This window comes from Ictalurus punctatus, chromosome 1, assembly GCF_001660625.3.
Source record: "Ictalurus punctatus breed USDA103 chromosome 1, Coco_2.0, whole genome shotgun sequence".
Classification (NCBI taxonomy): domain Eukaryota; kingdom Metazoa; phylum Chordata; class Actinopteri; order Siluriformes; family Ictaluridae; genus Ictalurus; species Ictalurus punctatus.
Genome location: NC_030416.2, coordinates 15043139 through 15065667, shown reverse-complemented (window position 1 = coordinate 15065667; position 22529 = coordinate 15043139). Strand labels below are relative to the sequence as shown.

At 37.8% G+C, this 22529-nt stretch overlaps 1 protein-coding gene and 1 long non-coding RNA gene across 2 annotated transcripts; one reads left to right on the top strand and one right to left on the bottom strand.

Moving 5' to 3' along the window:
- The first annotated feature begins 1155 nt into the window (after nucleotides 1-1155).
- thbs3a (thrombospondin 3a) lies at nucleotides 1156-20467 on the top strand. Its single transcript, XM_017475119.3, has 23 exons — nucleotides 1156-1613; nucleotides 3873-4079; nucleotides 5764-6017; nucleotides 6239-6341; nucleotides 6512-6538; nucleotides 6616-6698; nucleotides 6819-6870; nucleotides 7351-7499; nucleotides 7590-7730; nucleotides 8737-8811; nucleotides 8960-9112; nucleotides 9310-9420; nucleotides 10711-10818; nucleotides 10975-11134; nucleotides 12154-12272; nucleotides 12713-12765; nucleotides 15249-15451; nucleotides 15980-16158; nucleotides 16478-16526; nucleotides 16705-16901; nucleotides 17127-17299; nucleotides 19208-19347; nucleotides 19544-20467. The coding sequence occupies exons 1-23, from the start codon at nucleotides 1520-1522 to the stop codon at nucleotides 19603-19605; spliced, it is 2892 nt and encodes a 963-aa protein (XP_017330608.1). The 5' UTR covers nucleotides 1156-1519; the 3' UTR covers nucleotides 19606-20467.
- LOC128633033 (uncharacterized) lies at nucleotides 17118-18252 on the bottom strand. Its single transcript, XR_008396719.1, has 2 exons — nucleotides 18113-18252; nucleotides 17118-17796 (listed from the first exon to the last, which is right to left on the bottom strand). It is a non-coding gene; the product is annotated as an uncharacterized LOC128633033 (long non-coding RNA).
- Nucleotides 20468-22529: the final 2062 nt, after the last annotated feature.

The window sequence follows — 22529 nt, the reverse complement described above, 5'->3', positions numbered from 1 at the left end:
AGAATGTTCTGTGGACTGATGAGTCGAAAGTGGAACTGTTTGGAAGACGGGTCCTGTTAAATCTGCCGTAAACCAAACACTGAATTCCACAAAAAGAACATCATACCTATGATCAAGCATGGTGGTGGAAGTGTGATGGTGTGGGGATGCTTTGCTGCTTCAGGGCCTGGGCAACTTGCAATAAATAAGGGAAACATGAATTCATGTTTGGTGCGGACTAGTCAAAGTCCTGACTTGAACCAATTGAGATGCTGAGGCAGAACCTTAAATGGGCAGTTCATGCTCGAAACTAAAGCATTTCTGCAAAGAAGAGTGTCCATAGGCCAAGACTGATCCAAGACTGTGAAAGACTGATCTCCAGTTATCGGAAGTATTTGGTTGCCACAATGGCTGCTGAAGGTGGCACAACCAGATTATAAGTTTAAGGGGACAATTTGTTTGTTTCGGAGTTCCTGAAGTGACCCGTGCAAAAAATAAATAAATAAATAATAAAAATCACAAAGACTTTTGTGTACCCCCAAGAAACTTTTCAGGAGAGCACCATAAACTTTTCGTGTGCGCAAGCGTTACAGTTTCCAGTGTGTGTATAGCTCTCTTCCGTTTGCGTCATTGCCATAGTTCATTTACACATAAAGAAACCGAGAGCATGGATGTGCATGAATGTATACAGATAAATTTTAAACTGGCCTTCGATACAAAAACATTTCCAAACCAAAATGTACATTACAGATATATTATAGATCAGTGATCTACGTTCTCATCCCTATCTCATCCTCTCTGTGACAATGACGCAATCAGAAAAGAGCTATACACGCACCGGAAACTTTTATGCGTGCGCAAGAGAATCTTTTCACGTGTGCACGTGAAAAGTTTCGGGTGCGCACATGAAAAGTTTCTCGTGTCCACGCGAAAGTTTCTGTGATTTATAATTTTTTTGGACAGGTCACTTCAGGGGCTCCGTTTTTTTTGTTTGTTTGTTTTTTTTTTAGAAGGATGATGGATGTTGGATAACCTTAAAAAATAATAATAAAAAAACTGGATTGTGTGTTTACTCAGGTTGCCTTTATTTTATGTTTGTATTTAGTCTGACGATCTAAAATTATTTAGTTTGATGTATACACACAAAAAAGAACAATTAAGGATGGGGCAAATACTTTTTCACAGCACTGTACATGTTTTGGGATGGCAAAAAAAGCTTCAATTATATGGAAAGCTCGAAAGAACCGAATCAGTAAAATGAGTCATAAAGTCAACCGCTGTTAATTGCCCGATACACACCCACCGCCGCGCGCGCTTAAGTGGTGCTCTAGCTCTCTCTCGCTTTCGCTCTCTCTCTCTCTCTCTCGAGCGCACGAGCCACTTGGTCGGAAGGAGCGCGCTCTGAATGCGGCAGACACAACTTCACTCGCATTGGTTTGATAAGGAAAAGTTCTCAGTTTTATAACTCATTTTATTTTATTTATTTATTTTTTCCCACTGGAGATCAGCCTGTTGTTCTTGTCTCGTTTTATCCGAGATCATGGGTGCAATGCGATGTGTGCCAGTTTGGATTGTATTGACCATGTTGCAGATCTCCTGCTTGTGTGAACCTCTGGAGAAACAAGACAACCAAGGTATCATTATTACTCCCATAGCCTGTCTTATGTTCTGCTGTATGTAAACAAAAACTGCCATTCTCTTTAGACTTATTTTAAAAAGTTTTTTTTTAAAAAACAAACAGTTTACTGGGTATGTCTAGCTGCTTGCTATAACAAGCACACGTAGGACTTCTTTATAATTTATAATATAGTCTTTTCAAGTTGATTGAAATGGAAGAAGTGATTCACACGTTTAAGAAGTTTGTTCAAAAACAAAACTCTCCACCAAACATAACTGACTGCATGTGACAAATACTTTCTACATTTTTTTGTTTAATTGCTCTGATCTACTGTATACTTACATGTGTCTACACATCTGTCATCAGGGGTACAAAGTATATACAGACAATACAGAAGGTTGTAATATGAAACTATGCAAAAACAAACAAACGAACAACAACAACAAAAAATTAAATCCATTTTTCTTTGTACGCATTGCGCATCCTCAACAACCTCAGACATTACAGCTGTGGTTGTTCGAATGAATCATGTCATGCTTACAAAATAAACTTCATGAAATAATAGAAACAATATTGTTTTCTTTACAAACAAAGTATTGTAAAAGTATTGTAGGATACAGCCTACAACAGAGGGTTTCCCTTTCCGAAAAGTTTCCATATAGGACCCTTTGAGACAGCAAGAACATTTCAAAATGTGTTTTTATAGGTTTTATAGGTAAGTATTAGTATTCTTCTTCTTATTATTATTATTATTATTAGTAGTAGTAGTAGTAGTAGTAGTAGTAGCAGCCTAGTAGTACACATATGCATTCCAGGAATACTTTATGCATCTCAACACATATATGTCTGACATATTCTAGATATCTTATCTCATCTACCCTTGAAGTCCTTTGCATCTTTCTCAAGAGATGGATAACAGGGTGGAATGAACACAGAGCGAGACAACACAGAGGTTTAGAGATTTCCCACTACCCTGGACCTGAGTACTGTCTCCTTGGTTCATTCTTTCCTTCCGTCTTTACCTCAGACAGACACAAACTCACACACACACACACACGCACACTCTCTCTCTCTCTCTCTCTCTCTCTCTCTCTCTCTCTCTCTCTCTCTCTCTCTCTCTCTCTCTCAGAGAGAGAGAGAGAGAGAGAGAGAGAGCCCTGTCCTGGCTGCAGCACTGCTGGCCTACCACAAGCCATTGTATAAACATTTTGATAGTAAGTGAGTCAATATGTGAGAAATGACTAAGAGGGAGAGCAATTGGACAACAGCAGGGGTCTTTAACCTGCTGCTTAAGAAGGCATTGAGAGTCTCGAAATGGTGTAAATTTGACACTTGTCAGAGATTATATGCTCGGATTAATGCTTATATGGTTGATTATGCTTAATGCTGTGTCAAAGTGGAGGCATAGTTACACTTGCAAATACCTAAATATTGCTGTAAATAAAATAAAAGTAAAAAGTAGTTGGTTTCCCCAAGAGGAGATGGTGAGATAAATAGTATGTATATAATGTTTGTGTGTACATTTGTTGTTAAAAGTGCACTGATATATTCATGCTATACAGAAGGAAATTTTTTCCCATCTTTCTCATTACTTTATTCTGCAATTGGGAGGATGTGTTGTTTATAGATTCTTTGGCCATTGGGCTTGGAAATGTCTAGGCTCTGGGTTAATAAAAAAAAAAATCACCAAAAAAAAAAACCTCTGCACTTTCCACAACAGGCCCATACTCATGGACAGTGGTTCAGGCAAAAAAAAAACAAAAAACCCTACCATGTAAGAGTGGTATTACTGCTTGCTAGATGTCAAACCTACGATTGTATTTAGAATGGAAAGTTGCAATTATATTCTTATAGTCTCACAACACCCTTCATATTTAATTCTTTTTTTATATAAATATTTTTGCAAGGAATTAACGAGTTACAAACCAGATGAGCAAATAATATAAAATAAAATTTTCACAGGATACAGAGCTGTTGAAATGCAATTCAATATTTGCAAAAGAAAACAAACTTTCTAATCTAAAATGAGTGCGTATATGGGGCTCAAAAGTAGAAAGAGCAAAAGTAAAAAAAATATATATATATATATATATATATATATATATATATATATATATATATATATATATATATATAAACACTCCAAAACACTGAAACATGCAAGTTAAAATAGGAAAAGTCCAGGAATATTCCTTGAAACTATGCATTTATCATAATTGAGTATTAGCTGAAAATGCCTGCTTAAGCAATAAAATCCATTCCTCCTGTATTTCAGTGATAGACATGTTGGCTCTGCAGGATGTCAAGCAGAATGTGGCTGCGGTGGAGAAGATGTCTGGAGCACTGAAGACTCTCAGTGATCTCTACATCGTCTCCACCTTCCGCCTGCCACCCAAACTTGGAGGAGTGCTACTCGGCTTCTACAATAAGCAGGACAATAAAAAGTACTTGGAGCTTGCCATCATGGGCAAAATCAACAAAGGTACTTATAGACATAAGAGTAAATCTATATGTGATGTGGTGGTCAGTATTGAGCAGGGTTCTTCTGTTTGTATAGTGCTGCAAGAAGGTGGAGAAACGAGAACAATACATGTGAGAACAATGCTCAAACCGTTACACTAATAAAAAATACCCAATATTGAGGTCACCAGAGTGTAGTCTTTTAATACACTTAAATAAATTTTATTTGTATAGTGCTTTTAACAATGGACATTGTCTCAAAGCAGCTTTACAGAAACATATAAACATAGTATACAGATTTTAAGTGTGTGAATTTAAGCAAGCCAGTGGCGATGGTGGAACGTAAAAACTCCCTAAGATGATATGAGGAAGAAACCTTGAGAGGAAACAGACTCAAAAGGGAACCCATCCACATCTGGGTAACAACGGATAGTGTGAAAGTAAAAGAAAGTTCATTATGGTTTTTATATGAAATTTGATTGTTGAACTAGTCCACTGTCCACTAAAGGAGACTTGAGTGCAAAATTGTTTGTGGTAATTGCAGTCCTAAGGCCATAGCAGCAACCATAGTTCCAGCACCATAGCGCAACTGTTCATATGGAATTGAGTACCATTGAAGTACCATTTCCATGGTACTTCAAGAAGCACCATCCTCAGCAATCTCCAGGCTGCATTGTTTGGGGTCGTCCTCAGTAGCAGAATGTAGCATCCAATTGGTGAGAGCTCCAACCAGAGGTAGGGCATCAGGATGGATCAGGCAGGTCCGGAGAGCAGAAAGGGTCAGGATCACTGGCATATCCATAAAATCATGTGTAGCTCGACAGAAGGCGAGAGGGAGAGGGACGGAAAGAGAGGAAGAGATTGTCAGGTATGCTTACTATCCTGCTAAATGAATAAATGTATAAGACTGTGTATTTTGCGTAACAGAAAGTCTACTCATGGTAAGCTTGAGTAAGCAAATATGTTTTCAGCCTGGACTTAAACACTGAGACTGTGTCTGAGACCAGAACACTAATTGGAAGGCTGTTCCATAACTGTGGGATTTTGTAAGAGAAAGCTCTTCCCCCTGCGGTAGCCTTCACTATTCTAGGTACCGTCAAATAGCCTGCACCTTTTGATCTAAGTAGGCGTGACGGATCATTGAAAACCAAAAAGTCGCATAGGTACTGTGGCGCGAGACCATTCAGTGCTTTATAGGTCAATTTTATAATCAATGCGAGATTTTACTGGGAGCCAATGCAGTGTGACGTGGTCATACTTTCTGGTTCTACTTAGGACTCTTGCAGCTGCATTCTGGACTAACTGGAGTTTGTTTATGCACCTACTGGAACATCCAGACAGTAAGACATTACAGTAATACAGCCTAGAGGTGCCGAAAGCATGAACTAATATTTCTGCATCATGTAGTGACATTATATTTCTTATCTTAGCAATATTTCTGAGATGAAAGAAGACTCTCCTAGTAATATTATCTACATGAGCGTCAAATGAAAGACTTTATACTCTGTTACTATACACATACAAACATACACATACTTATGTTCTTTTACCTTCTTCAAAGGCCCCATTGCATTACATAAATTACCTTTAATAACATAATTAGTGTGTTGAATACACTATAATCTTTGAACTATTACTGTCTACTTTATAATTGGTAATATCAATGTTTAATAAAGTTTGTAATAACAACATTACTTTTCTGACAGCTCTTGTGCGGTATGTTCGTGAGGACGGAAAGCTGCACACAGTAAATCTGCAAAGTTCTAATTTGGCGGACGGGCGTGCTCAGTCCATCATCCTCCGCATAGGAGGTCTGCAAAGAGAAAACCTCAGCCTTGAGCTTTATGTCAATTGCCGCTTGGCTGACTCTGCCCAGCGCCTGCCTCCATTGGTCGCCCTGCCTGCGGAGGCAGAGTTGGTGGAGATAAGAAATGGCTACAAGGCATATGCTCGGCTTCAGGTATAATAGCTTTGCTCAGATACCATTTTACTTGATCTCTCATAGCACATATTAAAAGCATGATGATCAGCAGAAGTGTTGTGGTCATGTACAGTGGTTTGTTAAAGTTACTTAATTTGCCCCACATTTCTATTTTGAATTGAAGCTGTAGGAGAAGGGAAACTTCAGTGAGTAAATTAGGATATTATTATTTGTTTGAGAATGTTTGTGTTTGGTAACAGGGATCAGTGGAGAGCCTAAAACTAGCTCTCGGGGGGACTGTAGCTAATGCAGGTGCTCTGACTGACTGCCCTTTTCAGGGTGACTCCTCCTCATACAATATAGGTAACACACCATCAGATGCTCATCTGGACAATAAAACGTACAATAATATTGATTTTAATGATGTCAGTGTACTCTAAGATAGTCTCTGAGTATTACTGAATGTCTGTAGTGAATTCTAGGAGTATTCTGTTTTTATAAATTTGCATCTCTGTCTTTGCTTCAATTCACAGTAAATGGGGAAGTGACCTCCATTCTCGGTGAGTGCTATAAACCAACTATAGATCATCTGTATTTGTTGGTGCATATAATACAGAATTATGTTTGTTGGTCACAGGTGATCACACCAAAGTTCTGATTGGACAACTCATTATCTTTAATCAGATCCTGGGTGAGCTTCGACAAGATATCAGAGAACAGGTGTGTGTGTGTGTGTGTGTGTGTGTGTGTGTGTTTAAGAATGGATCATGATAAATGTCTGTTTTTTTTTCTGTGTTTTGACTGTGTCTGTGGATCTGCATATCTGTCTGACTACTGTAGGTGAAGGAGATGTCTCTCATTAGGAATACCATACTGGAGTGCCAAGTGTGCGGTAAGTCTTCTCCTCTGAGGAACCAACTCTCTGTTCTGAATCGAGTGACTGGGAAAAGTCCATTTATAAAGCAGTAAACTAAAACTAGTTTATAACATGGAAACTTATTTTCACTGGTATCTTTTTACTTTTATCTGTACCGTCTATCAGTGGGGGAAAAAAGAACATATTAGAAATTGCATGAAGCTAGATTTTCAACACCAGGAGTGTAGGTAGAGAAGTAGTCTGATCTTACATTTAAAAAGAAAAGTGGGTTTCTCGAGTGGCTAGACTACGATGAGATAATTGCAATCTTCAGCAGTTGCTCTAAAAGTCTACCCCTAATACTGCAATAGCTCTTATGTTAATTAGCCTGTAACTGTCATGGTGCTAACCTTGTGAATGGTAGACAGATAAATGTGAGGACATTTTAATTCTGAAGTGGTAACCATGGTACCATCTATTTTAGTGAGTTTCTATTTTGTGTGATGTGTCATATAGGGTTCCATGAGCCTCGCTCCCGCTGTCAGCCTAACCCCTGCTTTAAGGGTGTTCCCTGCATGGAGTCTTCTGAGTTCCCAGGATACCGCTGTGGGCCCTGTCCCGAAGGAATGACCGGCAATGGAACCCACTGTCAAGACATTGATGAAGTGAGTCTGTTGCTATAATAAATACAAACATTGGAATATAAAAATACAAGGCATGCATATGCTGGTGTTTTGTTTCTGCCTTTCTCTCAGTGTTCACTGGCTCAGCCCTGCTACTCTCCAACTGCATGTGTAAACACAGTGAAGGGCTTCAGATGTGAGCCTTGCCCTCCTGGATATTGGGGGAAACCAATCTTAGGGGTTGGTCTAGAATATGCCCAGAACCACAAACAGGTGCTCACGAAGACACACAATCACACTTATATATACAATAGGGTTGCCAACCATGTGGTTTTCAGGCTGGTGTCCAGTATGAAAAAACAAGCAATAAAATCGGTCAGTTCTTTTGTTACACTGAACGTTATTATGCCAATTGTGCCATTTCACATAATTGGTGTTTATTTTAAAGCAACAGCCAATTATACAGAGAGCCGCTACAAGTCACAGTCCCTGTCTTAAATATGCAGGAGAAGTGCAAAAATGCAGGAAGGAAGAAATCACCAAAAAAGAACCGAAAAGAAAAAAAGTCTTGTCAGGGAAGAAATCTGCATTCGATATAATGTTGGATTCTTGTGTGCTGAATTCTACGAAATTGTTTAGAAGAACAAGACACAGATGATAGTGGCATGGTCAAATGCAAATTATAGTTGGAAGAAACATTAACAGTGTATCTAACGGAATTTTGAGCTTGAGTGTTAGGGCATAGGGTGTCTGGTTTTAGCATGTTGAAAAAGTGGCAACCCTACTCACATAATACATAACTCACATAATTACATAATCTTGGGCTCCAGATTGTCAGATAGGTCTTGGGCTCCAGAGTGGCAGAAAAGTATTCTATCATAGGGAGATTGTCAATTTGAATTCTGATGATGCTACAACCATCCAAGGAGGTCAAAGAAAGCATAATTTGCCCTGCTTTCTGGGAGGCAGGAAGGTCATTACTTTCCTGTCAATCCAGACAATAGTTGCTAATCATAGAGATTTTTGAGCTCATGTATATGGAAAAGGGCAGTTACTGACACTGTGTCAGTAGCAGTTTGAAAAAACCTGGTGCCTTCACCATGTTAGACTTCTCCCTCCTAGCAGTTGTCATGCAATTGGGAGAACTAGGAACTGACAATGACTAAAAATGGGGTAAAAACAAAAACAAACCCTTGTTATTTAGATATACATAGATGGTATTGCACTTAAGTAATAGCTGTCACACTGCTCTTTTCTCTGATGGGTTTTTCCTTCGCAGGAATGTCTAGACATAGATGAATGTGTGGAAGTTGCCAATGCATGCACAGCCAATTCTGTCTGCATAAACACCATTGTAAGTATTAAGGCTCTTATTTAGACCTCAGCAGTCCAATTTCCTAATAATGCATGGGAAGCTTTGGTGAAGTCAGTTGGAATACAGTGTAATGCCAAGAGACTTCCAATTCACTTTCACACACTCTCTCTTCCTCATTTTCTCTCAGGGGTCATTTAAATGTGGGCAGTGCAAACCTGGCTATGTGGGAAATCAGACGGCAGGCTGTTTTCCTCGGAAGTCCTGTGCTAAACTTGACTTTAACCCATGTCACTCCCATGCTCACTGTATCATTGAGAGGAACGGGGACGTATCCTGCGCGGTATGCTAACAACTAAAATCACTTCAACCTTGGAAACAGATAAAAGTATCACACCTGTTTCAAATGAGGCCTTATTCTCGGAACATTGTGCCTACTCATAAACATTGTGTTTACTTGGACTTTATGTTGAATGTATGGTATGATGGAGAATGTGTGTATACTATTATTATGTCGTATTTCTGTTCTGTGTTTTTCAGTGTAATGTTGGCTGGGCTGGTAATGGAAACACATGTGGTATAGACACAGATATTGATGGCTACCCTGACCGTGCTCTGCCCTGCATGGACAATAACAAGCACTGCAAACAGGTTTGAAGTCATCACATAGCCTGTACTACAGTATATATTTTTTTAATCCATATATTTGAATTTCTCATATTTGCAGCTAAAAGTAAAAGAGTGCATGGGTCTTAAAACCGTCATAGTTAAACATTTTGGTGATATATTATAGCAAGTTGTCAATTTAGTTTCCTTCTGGCTTGCAAGTGTAGCAATTTGCAAGGATGGCCCAACCATCCACTTACCTCAGAGGATAGTTAGTTGGTATACACTCCTGGGACCAAATGGACCAAGCAGAAAATGGCATAATATTAAGCTTTTAATGTTCTTAAGCTTTTAATAGTTAACAAAAACAACAATGGTCTTAGATTAGTTAGCATAGAAACTGTCTAAGAGAAGCAAACAATTGTATAAACATACAACTTATCCTGTCCTATTACAAATAAAAATTTGTAGTATACATAGGTCCATCTAAATATGTTTTGTGTCCTTGTGCTCATGGAAATTGTAGTCAATTTAAACGTCTTACATTTGATTTCTGTGTTCAAATTATGGATTATAATTCTTTATAACATTAATGGGGATTAATTACACTTTTTTTTCTCAGTGCTTAATTCAATTTGTGCTACAACACACCAACAAACCTAATGTACACTCCTGGGCAAAAAACAAAAATGGGCCAAGCACAAAATGGCAAAATATTAAGCTTTTAATGGTCTTAACAACAAATCATTGGTCAGGAAATTAGCAAGAATTAAATAAATGCACTCCTGAGACCTCCTGTGAATATTTGGGGAAAAGCTAGAAACAGGGAATTTCACTTATATAGTCTTCTTATACGCAAAGGAAAATCATGATAATGATTAAGATGCTTGATGTAAAATTCAAAGTAGCGCATGTCTGGGTGTACAAAATAAAAAATTTATTAAAATAAAATAAAAATAAAAAGCTGTCCACAAATTTACCTACAAGGCTTAAACATGTAAATAAATCAAAGGGGAAAGCTATCCCATACTAAGTTACTTTATTTATTTGTTTAATTCTTGCTAATTTCCTGATCAATGATTGTTAAGACCGTTAAAAGCTTAATATTTTGCCATTTTGGGCTTGGGCCTTTTTTTGCCCAGGAGTGTATAGCATTTATTCACCTTTTTTATTAACCATAAAGGATTCATTGTAACATTTTTAAACAGTTCATACTTTGTCATAATAAATAGAACACAACATATAAGTTCTCATATATTTCACAACATCTGTCTTGTTAATTTCTCACCTATTTATGTGTCTATTTTTGTTATGTTCATTATCATTCTTGTACAGGATAACTGTATACACACACCAAACTCAGGCCAGGAAGATGCAGATAATGATGGCATAGGTGACCAGTGTGATGAGGATGCTGATGGGGATGGCATTAAGAATGTGGAGGTATAACGATGGAGCCTATTATATGACTATTCTGTCATTGAAACGCCTCCACATTTATCTATGCCAAGTTTAATTACTGACTGTGTGAAATACAGAGTAACGAGTCCATGCGTAGGTTATGCATAATTTTTTTTTCCCCTAATCACCTTATTTTAGGACAACTGCCGGCTGGTACCTAATAAAGACCAACAGAACTCAGATACAGACTCCTTTGGTGATGCATGTGACAACTGTCCCAATGTGCCCAACATTGACCAGAAAGACACAGACAACAATGGAGAGGGCGATGCTTGTGACCAAGATATTGATGGAGACGGTCAGTACAATTCCTGTGTTTCAGACATCTCTCCTCAATTAAAGGAAAACACCACCATGAAACACATTCCCACATCTGTTAAATATGTTTACATTATGTATGTTACAAATATATATGATGTGCTTAGGGATTCTGGTGCTTATTTGCTGTTGGTGTATTTTTGTTGTTTCTCTGAAAAATTAGCAATTTTTAAATGTTAAACTCACAGTTCCTGTTCTCTCAAAGTTATATGATGCAGTTAAGCTACAGCAGAGACTTGGTTCAGCTAGTTAGTGATCTCCAGGATGATGAGTATGATAGTGTTGATCATATTAGCATGAAATTTGAAGCTTTTGAACCTGATCTGTTTGAGCAGAATGTACAGATGAAGAGGTAAGAGAGCTGGACAGACTAAAGGACTAAAATACATTGCTTAGAGTTGAAGGGAGTGCTAATTCCCACAGGCACCAGTATCAGCAGGTAGTTGAATGGCAATGTGGGTAATGTAGGAAACTTTTAATAAAAGTAAAAAATATTTCAACATGGCAGTAATTAAAGTTTAAACTAAAACAGTCAAATTACATTACAAAATAATGACGCCACTGATGAAAAGGTTCATTATTAAAATTAATATGTAAGTAATTCATTGTGGATTTTTCCTTTCATTCCCTATTAACAAGACATTATTTGTGCTTGATCTTGTGTTTTTCATCATCTAGGGCCAAATGTCTTTAAATAAGGAATATTTAAAAAATGTTTACAAGGGCTGTTTTTATTGACCTAATATAGAATATGCTTAAAGAAAAGTACTTGTTTCCTTTTTTAACAGTAATAAGTACTATTTTTATTCCTTAATGTCACATTTGTAATTTAGGTCAAGTTAGTGGATAATATTAGTTTTTAGATCAAAGTAAACATATATGATTAGTTTTCAAGAAATTATTCACAATACTTTTGTATCTACACCTGTTGTTCAGCTGTAATGTGTTTGAGACTGCGTATCTGATGTGTGTGTCTGCATGCATTGCATTGCATTGCAGGTGTTCAAAATGTGCTGGATAACTGTCCCAAAGTGCCGAACCCCATGCAGACAGACCGGGATCAAGATGGAGTTGGAGATGCCTGTGACAGCTGTCCTGAGATGAACAACCCAATGCAGGTCCTCACAGTTTACAAAGCACCAGCCTAAGGTCTAATGTCTCAGTTTAAAAATGCCATCGCAGGACTAGTTTAGTTCTTTGTTGGAATATAAAAATGGAAGTGGTCTTGTATGCACTGGGTGAGTAATGTTTGGTTTGTTTGTACCAAACAGATTGCATCATGATCCAAAACTTAGAATTTTTCCATATCCATCTGTTTTTTTTGCTGTGCATAAGTTGACAGGAACCGCTTTGTATGCATTTGACCTTTGAAATAAAAAGAAAGAAAAACAACTAGAATTTTGAAAGAAAAACAACTAGAATTTTAACTTTTTAAGGACTTGTTTTAGTTTTTCATTAGTGAATGATCTTCACTTGCTGGAATTATTCACTATTTGTAATTTGAGTCCAATTCAAGTGCTAAGAAAATTCTAACATAATGCTACTTATATCCTTGCAGACTGACATAGACAATGACCTGGTAGGAGATGTGTGTGACACCAATCAGGACTTGTAAGTTTAAACACACACACACACACACACACACACACACACACACACACACACACACACACACACACATACACACACACGCTTTTATTCACGTGCAATGTGTGAGCATTATGTATTACTGTGGCGCCACCTAGGCCTCAGACTTTTTACCCGCTGTGCTGATTGTCACATATTTCTGTAACGTGCTTTGATGGTAATAGTGTTCAAAGAAGCAACATTTATTTGTTACATATACTTTTATAGCACATTGAAATTCGCATGTCCCAGCTTGTTAGTTAGTTGGGGTCAGAGTGCAGAGTCAGCCATGATTAATATTAAAAGTAGAAATAGTAAAATCCTCTCAAAAGTTAGATTCTTCTTTTTTAATGTTGTACAAATAAGTTCTGATCATTTTTATGCCCATCATTTGCAACTTTATAACTACTTCCAACCTCTTTTGTATTTGCTCTCATCTACACTCACTGAGCACTTTATTAGGAACACCTGTACACCTACTCATTCATGCAAATATCTTATTAGCTAATCCAATCAGAAGCAGTGCAATGTATAAAATCATGCAGATACGGGCCAGCAGCTTCGGGTAATGTTCACACCAACCATCAGAATGGGGAAAAATGTGATCTCAGTAATTTTGACCAAGACATGATTGTTAATACCAGACGGGTTGGTTTGAGTATTTCTCATATATAACTGCTGATCTCCTGGGACTTTCAACACAGCAGTCTTTAGAGTTTACGCAGAGTGGTTCGATAAAGAAAGAACATCCAGTGAGAAGCAGCTCTGTGGTTGTAAACACCTTGTTGATGAGAGAGGTCAATTGAGAATGGCCAGACTGGTTTGAGCTGACAGAAAGGTGACAGTAACCCAGATAAGCACTCTGTACAATTGTGGTGAGCAGAAAAGCATCTCAGAATGCACAACACATCGAACTTTGAGGCAGTGGGCTACAACAGCTCAAGATTATATCGGGGTCCACTTCTGTCAGCAAAGAACAGATATCTGAGGCTACAGTTGGGTACAGGCTCACCAAAACTGGACGACTGGAAAAGTGTGGCCTGCTCTGATGAATCCCGATTTCTGCTGAAGTACATAGATAGTAGGTTTAGAATTTGGTGCTAAGAGCATGAATCCATGGACCCAACCTGCCTTGTGTAAACAGTCCAGGCTGGTGGAGGTGGTGTAATGGTGTGCGGAATGCTTTCTGGGCACACTTTGTGCCAGTTAATACTAATTAATCATTGCTTGAATGCCACAGCCTGTTTGAGTATTGTTGCTGACCATGTGCATCCCTTCATGGCCACAATTTATCATCTTCTAATGGCTACTTCCAGCATAATAATGCATCATGTCACAAAGCAAAAGACGTCTCAAACTGGTTTCATGAACATAATAACGAGTTCAGTGTTCTTTAGCGGCCTTTCCAGTCACCGGATCTGAATCCAATAGAACACATTTGCGATGTGGTAGAACGGGAGATTTGCAGCATGAAAGTGCACCTGAAAAATCTGCAGAAATTACTTAATGCAATCATGTCAACATGGACCAGACTCTCAAAAGAATGTTTCCAACATCTTGTGGAATTTATGCTACGAAGATTTGAGGCTGTGCTAAGAGCAACAAAGAGAGCACTACCCAGTATTAATATAGTGCTCCTAATAAAGTGCTCGGTGAGTGTATCTCTATTATAACTGTTAGATTGCTTGGCCAAGCTTCTTTGCCTATTGTTCTTGACCTTTTTATCAAAAAAATAAATAAATCTGCCATATTTATACATACCGTCTTACACGTCTTCATATCAGGTCTGGAAGCTGAGGATATGGCAAATTTTATTTTCAAACTATTTGTCTATTGATTTTGATCAATATTTTGGTATGTTACATTCACATTTTATCGGTATCTTTTTTGGTGGATAATTTGTGAAATACAGTGCATTTTCTTTTCTTTTTTTCACAATTCAAAAACCATGATTCATAATTGCCTTGCATATTAGGGGTATAACAAAATACCACTAGCTGTATAGCTGTTTTGTTGTTGTTGTTTTTGTTGGTGGTGGTTTTTAAAAATCTGGCCCGCACAGTTATTATTTTTGTTTGAACCTGCCTGCTACATTTTCTAACAAATTTAGTTGGTTCTATTTCCCCAAAATATAGTCTTAAACAATGTAGTAGCCTAATTTAAACCACCCTGACCAGGCAGTTATTAAATATTAATGAATGAATGAATGCTGTAAATGCATTGCTAATGGTCACATTACTTAATGTGGTATTTTTTTTCCTGTAAGCTTCATGTCTGACCTCTAACATATATGAAAGAAAAAAAGTTCCTGCTTGTGTGACATTTTTGTTGCTTTCTGCAGGGTCCCAGTACAGATGCATGTCTCTAATCTCAACCAGATGCAATATGATACTTTCCTCATAATGTATTCATATTTGGTTACATTCCTATTGTAAATCTGATTTAAGCTTGTATGGTTGTTTGGACAGTGATGGGGATGGGCACCAAGACAGTCGAGACAACTGCCCCAACATCCCCAACAGCTCTCAACTTGACTCAGATAACGATGGTATCGGAGACGACTGTGATGATGATGATGACAATGATGGAATTCCTGACACTGAGACTGCTGAAGGTCTCGGTCCTGATAACTGTCGTCTTATTCCCAATCCCAACCAGAAAGACTCAGATGGTAATGAACTCATCTCTTGGTTATTTGCACTGGTGTTATGATCATGATAATCACAGCTTAACATTCCAGACAGCCTGTTTTCTGTGCTGCTGCTACTCTCTATCTTTAACTAAATAGCTAGCATAATCAATTTTTTTTTTTTTTTTTTACCTGTATACATCTACAGAGCTGAGAAACACACTTAGTCTTGCCAAAAAAAGAAACACTTAATTGCCTGTTTATGACCAGGGATAAGATTACAAATTGAAACCTTTAAATTATACAGTTCTATCAGATATTTCTCTGGTTGATAACGTCCATTCTTTATTTATTTTAAAACTTAAAGCAATATTTTGGTGTAAAATGTATCACATATATTCAGCGGAATGTCAATGGCATTAAACATTTAACTAATTTTTGCAACAAAAAAGTGAAATAGAATGTTATAAATCTTTTTTTTTTTTGCAGTCTCATTAAAATATTAACATACAAGTACATCCACATTTAACCCAGTCAAGATTTTTGGTTTCTTTCACCCCATCTCCCCAGGTAATGGTGTTGGAGACGTGTGTGAGAATGACTTTGACAATGATGCAGTACTGGATTTGATTGACGTGTGTCCAGAGAGTTCTGAGGTCACACTTACAGACTTCAGAGCCTATCAGACTGTCATACTGGACCCTGAGGGTGATGCCCAAATTGATCCTAACTGGGTGGTGCTTAACCAGGTCAGCCTGGGAAATGATAATTTCTATAGAACTCTTGTACTGAGCTAATTTCATGGAGAATAATACACTTATTTGTATTTGACTTATTTGACATGCAAAATACATAGTTAATTCAACCAAGACCTGTAACATTGATTAACTTGAAACTAGCAATAGAATTTGCATAATGCAAATTTGAACAAAACCATTTTAACTAGTTTGCAAAATCACATGGATTTGCAATGTACATGAATTAACTGTATTAATTTCACATTAGTAAAGAATACTCAGATAGTTGCTAATGTGAAAAAAAAATCTATGTTGATTATTGACATTTCAGGGTATGGAGATTGTTCAGACGATGAACAGCGACCCTGGATTAGCAGTCGGTAGGTCCCTTTTCAAAAACTCAGCATTTAGACACCAGTTGATTTCTAACATTGGTAGTTTTAGTGCTGATAGAATTAGTCACAATCATGCACTTGTAAATGTGAGTTTAACCAGGTTAGGCATTTCAGCACTCTGTCATCCTCTGTCTGTTCTAACTCTCCTCCCTTTCATTTGCAGGCTATACAGCATTTAACGGTGTGGACTTTGAAGGCACTTTCCATGTAAACACAGTGACTGATGATGACTATGCTGGCTTCATCTTCGGCTACCAGGATTCATCCAGCTTCTACGTAGTGATGTGGAAGCAGACAGAGCAGACATACTGGCAATCTGTGCCATTTAGAGCCATGGCTGAGCCTGGCCTCCAGCTCAAGGTAGCTATACGTCAAATTCCATTCAGCTGAGCACAACTTTATTGGTTTGGAAGTGTTTAATTGAAATAACTTTATTAATTTTACCTAACAAGCATCTCCCATGTGTTTCTGTATTATCAATATGTTGTATTGTGTTTGTAGATTAGAGACCTCATTATAGAGAACCATGTAACCTCATATTATGTAGGAAAGGGCTTACACTTGGATTTATGGCTCCCTCTATAGGCAGTAAAGTCCAATACAGGGCCTGGCGAATATCTCCGTAATGCTTTATGGCACACTGGAGACACAGAAGGTGAGGCGAAGTTATTGTGGAAAGACCCACGCAACGTCGGCTGGAAAGACAAAACCTCCTATCGCTGGCAGCTCAGTCACCGGCCCCAGGTTGGCTACATCAGGTGAGTGTGTGTAAAGCTGGTAATGGTAAAGACCAGCACCCAATAGAAAAAGCATGACCTAAATTTTCATTGCAATTTGTCCATGTTGTAAAATTGCTTATCTTAACTACAATACCCAGGTCTTAATCCTACTATTTTGTACTTCAGTGTACAGAAATATTTTGTCATTACCTAATTTTCCATAAAACATTTCTTTAAACATTAGAGGGCGCCCTTCTGTATACAGTTAATAGATGCATTGATCCCAACTTGAGGTGCACAAAATCCTCATTGGTGGGCAGGAAGATGGGGGTCTGGATGCTTGTCTTTGTATTTTTTTTGTTCCACTCCCCCCTTTTCCTAAAGCTCTAGCCCTCCAAAACCTCTGTGACTTTACTGAGTGGTTGGGCCTCCTGGCCTTCCATTGTTGTGGTTGCCATGCCAATGAAATCCTTGGCAAGAATTTCCTTGGTGCCTGTTGATATGCAGATCCAACGGAAACTACTGTAGTGGACAGGCTGTAGAGACAGTGAGGAAAAGGGAGGACACAGAACAAGGACCATGTGTGATTCAATGTATTATACATATACAAGATATGTCATATAGTTTTCATTCGAGCTCACAAAGTTTGACCAAGTACAAGTGTTTCAGAAAATAACAGTTTGCCAAACCTGACGTAGGAGAATAATAATTAAGCTATATATTAATGCATGCAATGGTACTTTCTAAACAACATCAAACAATTTGATTACATTTAAAGCCAAAAACATGAAAGGGCTGGGATTTGGATTTAGATTTCAAGAAGTTGTCACACTCCTTTCTAGTACTACTTACAGCAGTTGGGGGTGTGGGGGGTAGCTCTGTCAGACTACTGTGTGTATATAGCCAGTTCTCTGTGAAATTCCAAGCTCTTTCAGGCACACAGAGAAACACCTGCTTTGTATTCAGTTAGAGTGGTGAATAGAACTAAACACACACACACACACACACACACACACACACACACACACACTATACTGCACTTCAGTCCAGCGTCGCTAAAACATCACGTCATCCTCCAAACTCCTACAGGACTCTTCTCTCCTGTCCTTAAGCACCAATGGCTTTTCTCTCACCAAACCCTAGCATAGATATGCCATACTGCAATAACTGTCAGGCACTTTTCATTGACTTATTCTTATACTACCTCTGTACCTATACTGTCTAATGCCACTAGTATTTAGTATTATCTAATTAATGAGTAATTTCTGATATAAATTTGTTATTACTCAGTAATAACTGGGTATTAGGCGTGGACAATATTGGGAAAAAAATTGTTTCATAGTATTTCACATTTTTACAATATATATGAAACAATATACAGTATAGCCAATGCTAAGGTTTGGCTAACAAAGACTCAACAACGGTCACTGTACATTCAGAGAATTTTTAAAATAAATAAATAAATAATAATACATGTAAACATTTTATGGAAAAATTATGTAAAATGTTTATAACGTCATAATGTTTAAAATAGTTTATAACGACCAGTTAGTTGCTTTTGTAGTAACAACGTATGTTACATACCACTGTCAACTAATACCTTATAGTACATAATTTATCATGTATCATGTGGTTTTTTTGGTTTTATTTATTTATTAATTTGGTGGGGGATTTTGAAATTATTCAGATATTGTCTTATTAGCTGTTTATTGTCTGCTTGATTACATTAAATAATCTGTTATATGTGGTTTTCTCTCTTTTCTGTGTGTATTGGTCTGGAAAGCACTTTGTAAACTGTCATTAATATTATTATTATTATTATTATTATTAGCATTGTTATCAGTATCAAACTCAGAAGTTTGTTGTAGAACTCAAGATGAAGTCCAGACTTGTTAGTGAAATATAGTAAGCATGATATTTACTTAAGTATGTTTGTGTGTATGGCAGAGTAAAACTTTATGAGGGAATGGACTTGGTGGCTGACTCTGATGTAATAGTTGACACAACTATGAGAGGAGGTCGGCTTGGAGTTTTCTGCTTTTCTCAAGAGAACATCATCTGGTCCAACTTACGCTACAGATGCAATGGTACCCCACTTTTAACACTCTCAGATAAACAGCCAGTGAATCGTGCAATGCCATTTTTAATGTAATGATTTGCAGTGACTGAGAAGTAGAATCAAAATAATCATCTTTACTGATGAAATAATATTCTAATAAGGATTATGGGTGCTTTACAGGAGGGCTGAATACTTATAAAATATTTATATCTGTCCTTTTACAGACACTGTCCCAGAGGACTTTGAGTCACAGCATAAACAAGTACTAATGCACATTCAGGTGTGAGGAATAGGAGAATCAAAGCTGGCCACCCTGATCTGCACTGCCTCTTCATACAGAAACACGAAGTCCCTACATTTGCTCTGGGTCTGCAAACCAGCCACCAGCGCTGCACCCGTCAGACTCTTGAGCTCTTGTGTGAAAGGGAACACAAGATCAAAAAAGAGAAAATGACACCAGGTCTCTCTAAATCTGAAGAGGCTAAATCAAAGTAGAGAAAATCAGCAACTGACTTTTTATTATATGAATGAGACTATTGTAGCAGAGAGGTGCCTCAGGTCAATGTAAAAAGCGAAAAAATGTATGCTTTTGTGTGTGTGTGTGTGTGTGTGTGTGTGTGTGTGAGAACAAGTGAAAGGGAAAATGTGGAAAGATGACCATGTGTTAATGATCACTGACTTTTACATCTAGGACAGATTTCCTTGGCAACTTCTCCCAGTAAATCTGTCATGTCGTTATTGTACATATCAAATTAAACCAACTATAAAGTATATAAGAAACAGATTTGCCAAGAACAACACGTAAAGAGCCACCCTGTGTAATATCTGTCCATATTGTAAAATGTGCAGGTTTTAATAGACCACCATTAAATATACATATAATTAAAACTGAATAGTCTCAGATATGAAACAGTACAAGGAGTCTTTACATTCATTGAGACAATTACTTACAGGCTACAGTGACAGGCTACAGTGACACGTGATTCTAACACATATTATATCTTAGGCAAAATTATATAGCCTAAGTCCCATTTAAATGGCAAGACTAAGACTACCAGAAGGTTATTTAACACACAAATAATGTTTGTGTCTATAGGATATAATTGTTTTGTCAGTTATGAAATGGTATGGTCATCAGAAAGTAGGGGTGTCAGAATCTGTAACTTAGGTAACAGGTGTTTTCTTACTTGGCTAGGGAACCATGTTTTTTTCATTTAATAGAAAATTTAGTGAATTTAGAAGAACGTTGTCCCCAATTTTTTGCTTTTGCTTTTTTTATTTTTATGGAGGGGGATTAAAGGTAGTCAGAACCCCAAACTTCCTGCCATAATTCACATCTGGGCAGCACAACTTCAGTCAGTATTTTCTCTGCACCTCCTTTCTCTGGCTCACACGCCTCTACAGTCATCATTAATCACTGCTAGTTCAGACTGGCTCGCGGTGTCCTCGCGCTCCAGGAGGCCGGGACGAGTGCAATATTGGCGGGAAATCTTACAACAATGCACCGCGTCCCGCACCTGCCGGCCGGCGGGAAACATGATGTTTGCGCATGCGCTGTCCACACCACACCGTGGCCGTCCAACCGCAGAGCAGCGCTAAACACAACAACAAAAACAAACGAGTTGGAGGAGAGTGCCCATAACACTTTTCACTTTTCTAATGCGCTTTATTAGACACTTTAGACTAATATAATAATATATTTGACTTTCTGATGCAGTATTTAAAAGCATAATGAACTTTGGTTGTTTTGTTCACTGTTTTGGACAGAGAACGAGCAACAGGGAGGAGCATCAGAAACCGTCACAGGATAGTCCCAATAGGCTTTTTTATTTTGTAGGGTAACATTTTATATGGCATGTGCTATTTCCTTTGCATTCCTATGCATTGCTGAGTCCTTGGTTCAAAAACATAGCGAGCACGTGCGCTCATATAAAGCGGGGCTTGAAGCACCAATGAATAACGCTGTGAGAGCGTTTCCTAGACAACAGGTTGCTTAGAAACGTTTTAGTTCATTGCCTGCTAAAGAGCGTGACAAAAACTCGCCATGTGAAAGTTAACTTTTCCACAATAAACTTGCTTGTCAGATCACATAAATAGCACATAACAAATTGGACCACAAGTTAAATTTAAAAAAATAATAATAACTTACCCATAACAATAGAACGCTCGTTGTTGTCGCCGCCTTCCTTCCTTCCCTACTAGTTTCAAATCATTTATTTTTTACACAAAAAGGCACTTAATTAAATGCTTCTTTTCTCTTTCAGTATAGTCCGTTTCCTTGTCTTTTCCGCTTCCTAGGTGTCGAGTTTTGGTTTTTATGCATTTTCCTCAAAATCTCGGCGCACAATGCGACTCCCGTCATGCGGAGCTTCACCTCAGTGCCTAGCTCCGCCTCCACGGGCAACAAAGCGCAGTGTGCCCTGCTCAGTGAAGCGTACACACACACACACACACACTCACTCACTCACTCACTCTCTCTCTCTCTCTCTCTCTCTCTCTCTCTCTCTCTCTCTCACACACACACACACACACTCTTCTGAGTGTTCTTCTCAGAGTGGGAAGTGAAACAAACCGACAGCCAATATCATCCTCCGCTAACAGGTGAAAGATCCGTCCTAGTACATAGTTTGCCCGAGACTATTAAAATCGATTATAAACATGCAAAACCCATTAACAACGCGTTTAACCTGTCATTTATATATACAGTGCCCTCCACTAATATTGGCACCCTTGGTAAATATGAGCAAAGAAGGCTGTGAAAAATTATCTTTATTGTTTAACTTTTTTATCTTTTGTTCAGAAAATTCGCAAAATACTATACTCTCATGGATATCAAACAATAGCAAACACAGGATTATTAAAATATCTCTGTTAAACAATTATTGGCACCTCTATGAATTCTTATGTGAAAAATATATTTGAATTATATTCCCATTGATATTTTAAATTTTTTAGTACACCTGGGTGCCTAGGAACAGGAAATTATTCAGCCATGACTACCTTCCATAGAAAGCCACAGAAAACCACTCTTTGTGTGAGTTAGCACAAAGTATTGACTAAAAGGGTACAAATAATTAAATAATTGTTGCACACCTATATTTTTAGCAAAGTTTTTTTTATATAAACCTGTGTTGTGTTTACACTTGTTTTATATCAATGAAAGCAGAGTATTTTTGTGAACAAAAGGTAAAAAAAAAAATAAAAAAAAAT

Bases quoted from the DNA above. Each gene is read 5' to 3' on its own strand.
- thbs3a (XM_017475119.3), top strand. From the start codon at position 1,520: ATGGGTGCAATGCGATGTGTGCCAGTTTGGATTGTATTGACCATGTTG. The intron at 12,273-12,712 runs GTCCTCACAGTT...ATATCCTTGCAG, and splicing joins AGATGAACAACCCAATGCAG to ACTGACATAGACAATGACCT. The intron at 17,300-19,207 runs GTGAGTGTGTGT...TGTGTATGGCAG, and splicing joins CCCCAGGTTGGCTACATCAG to AGTAAAACTTTATGAGGGAA.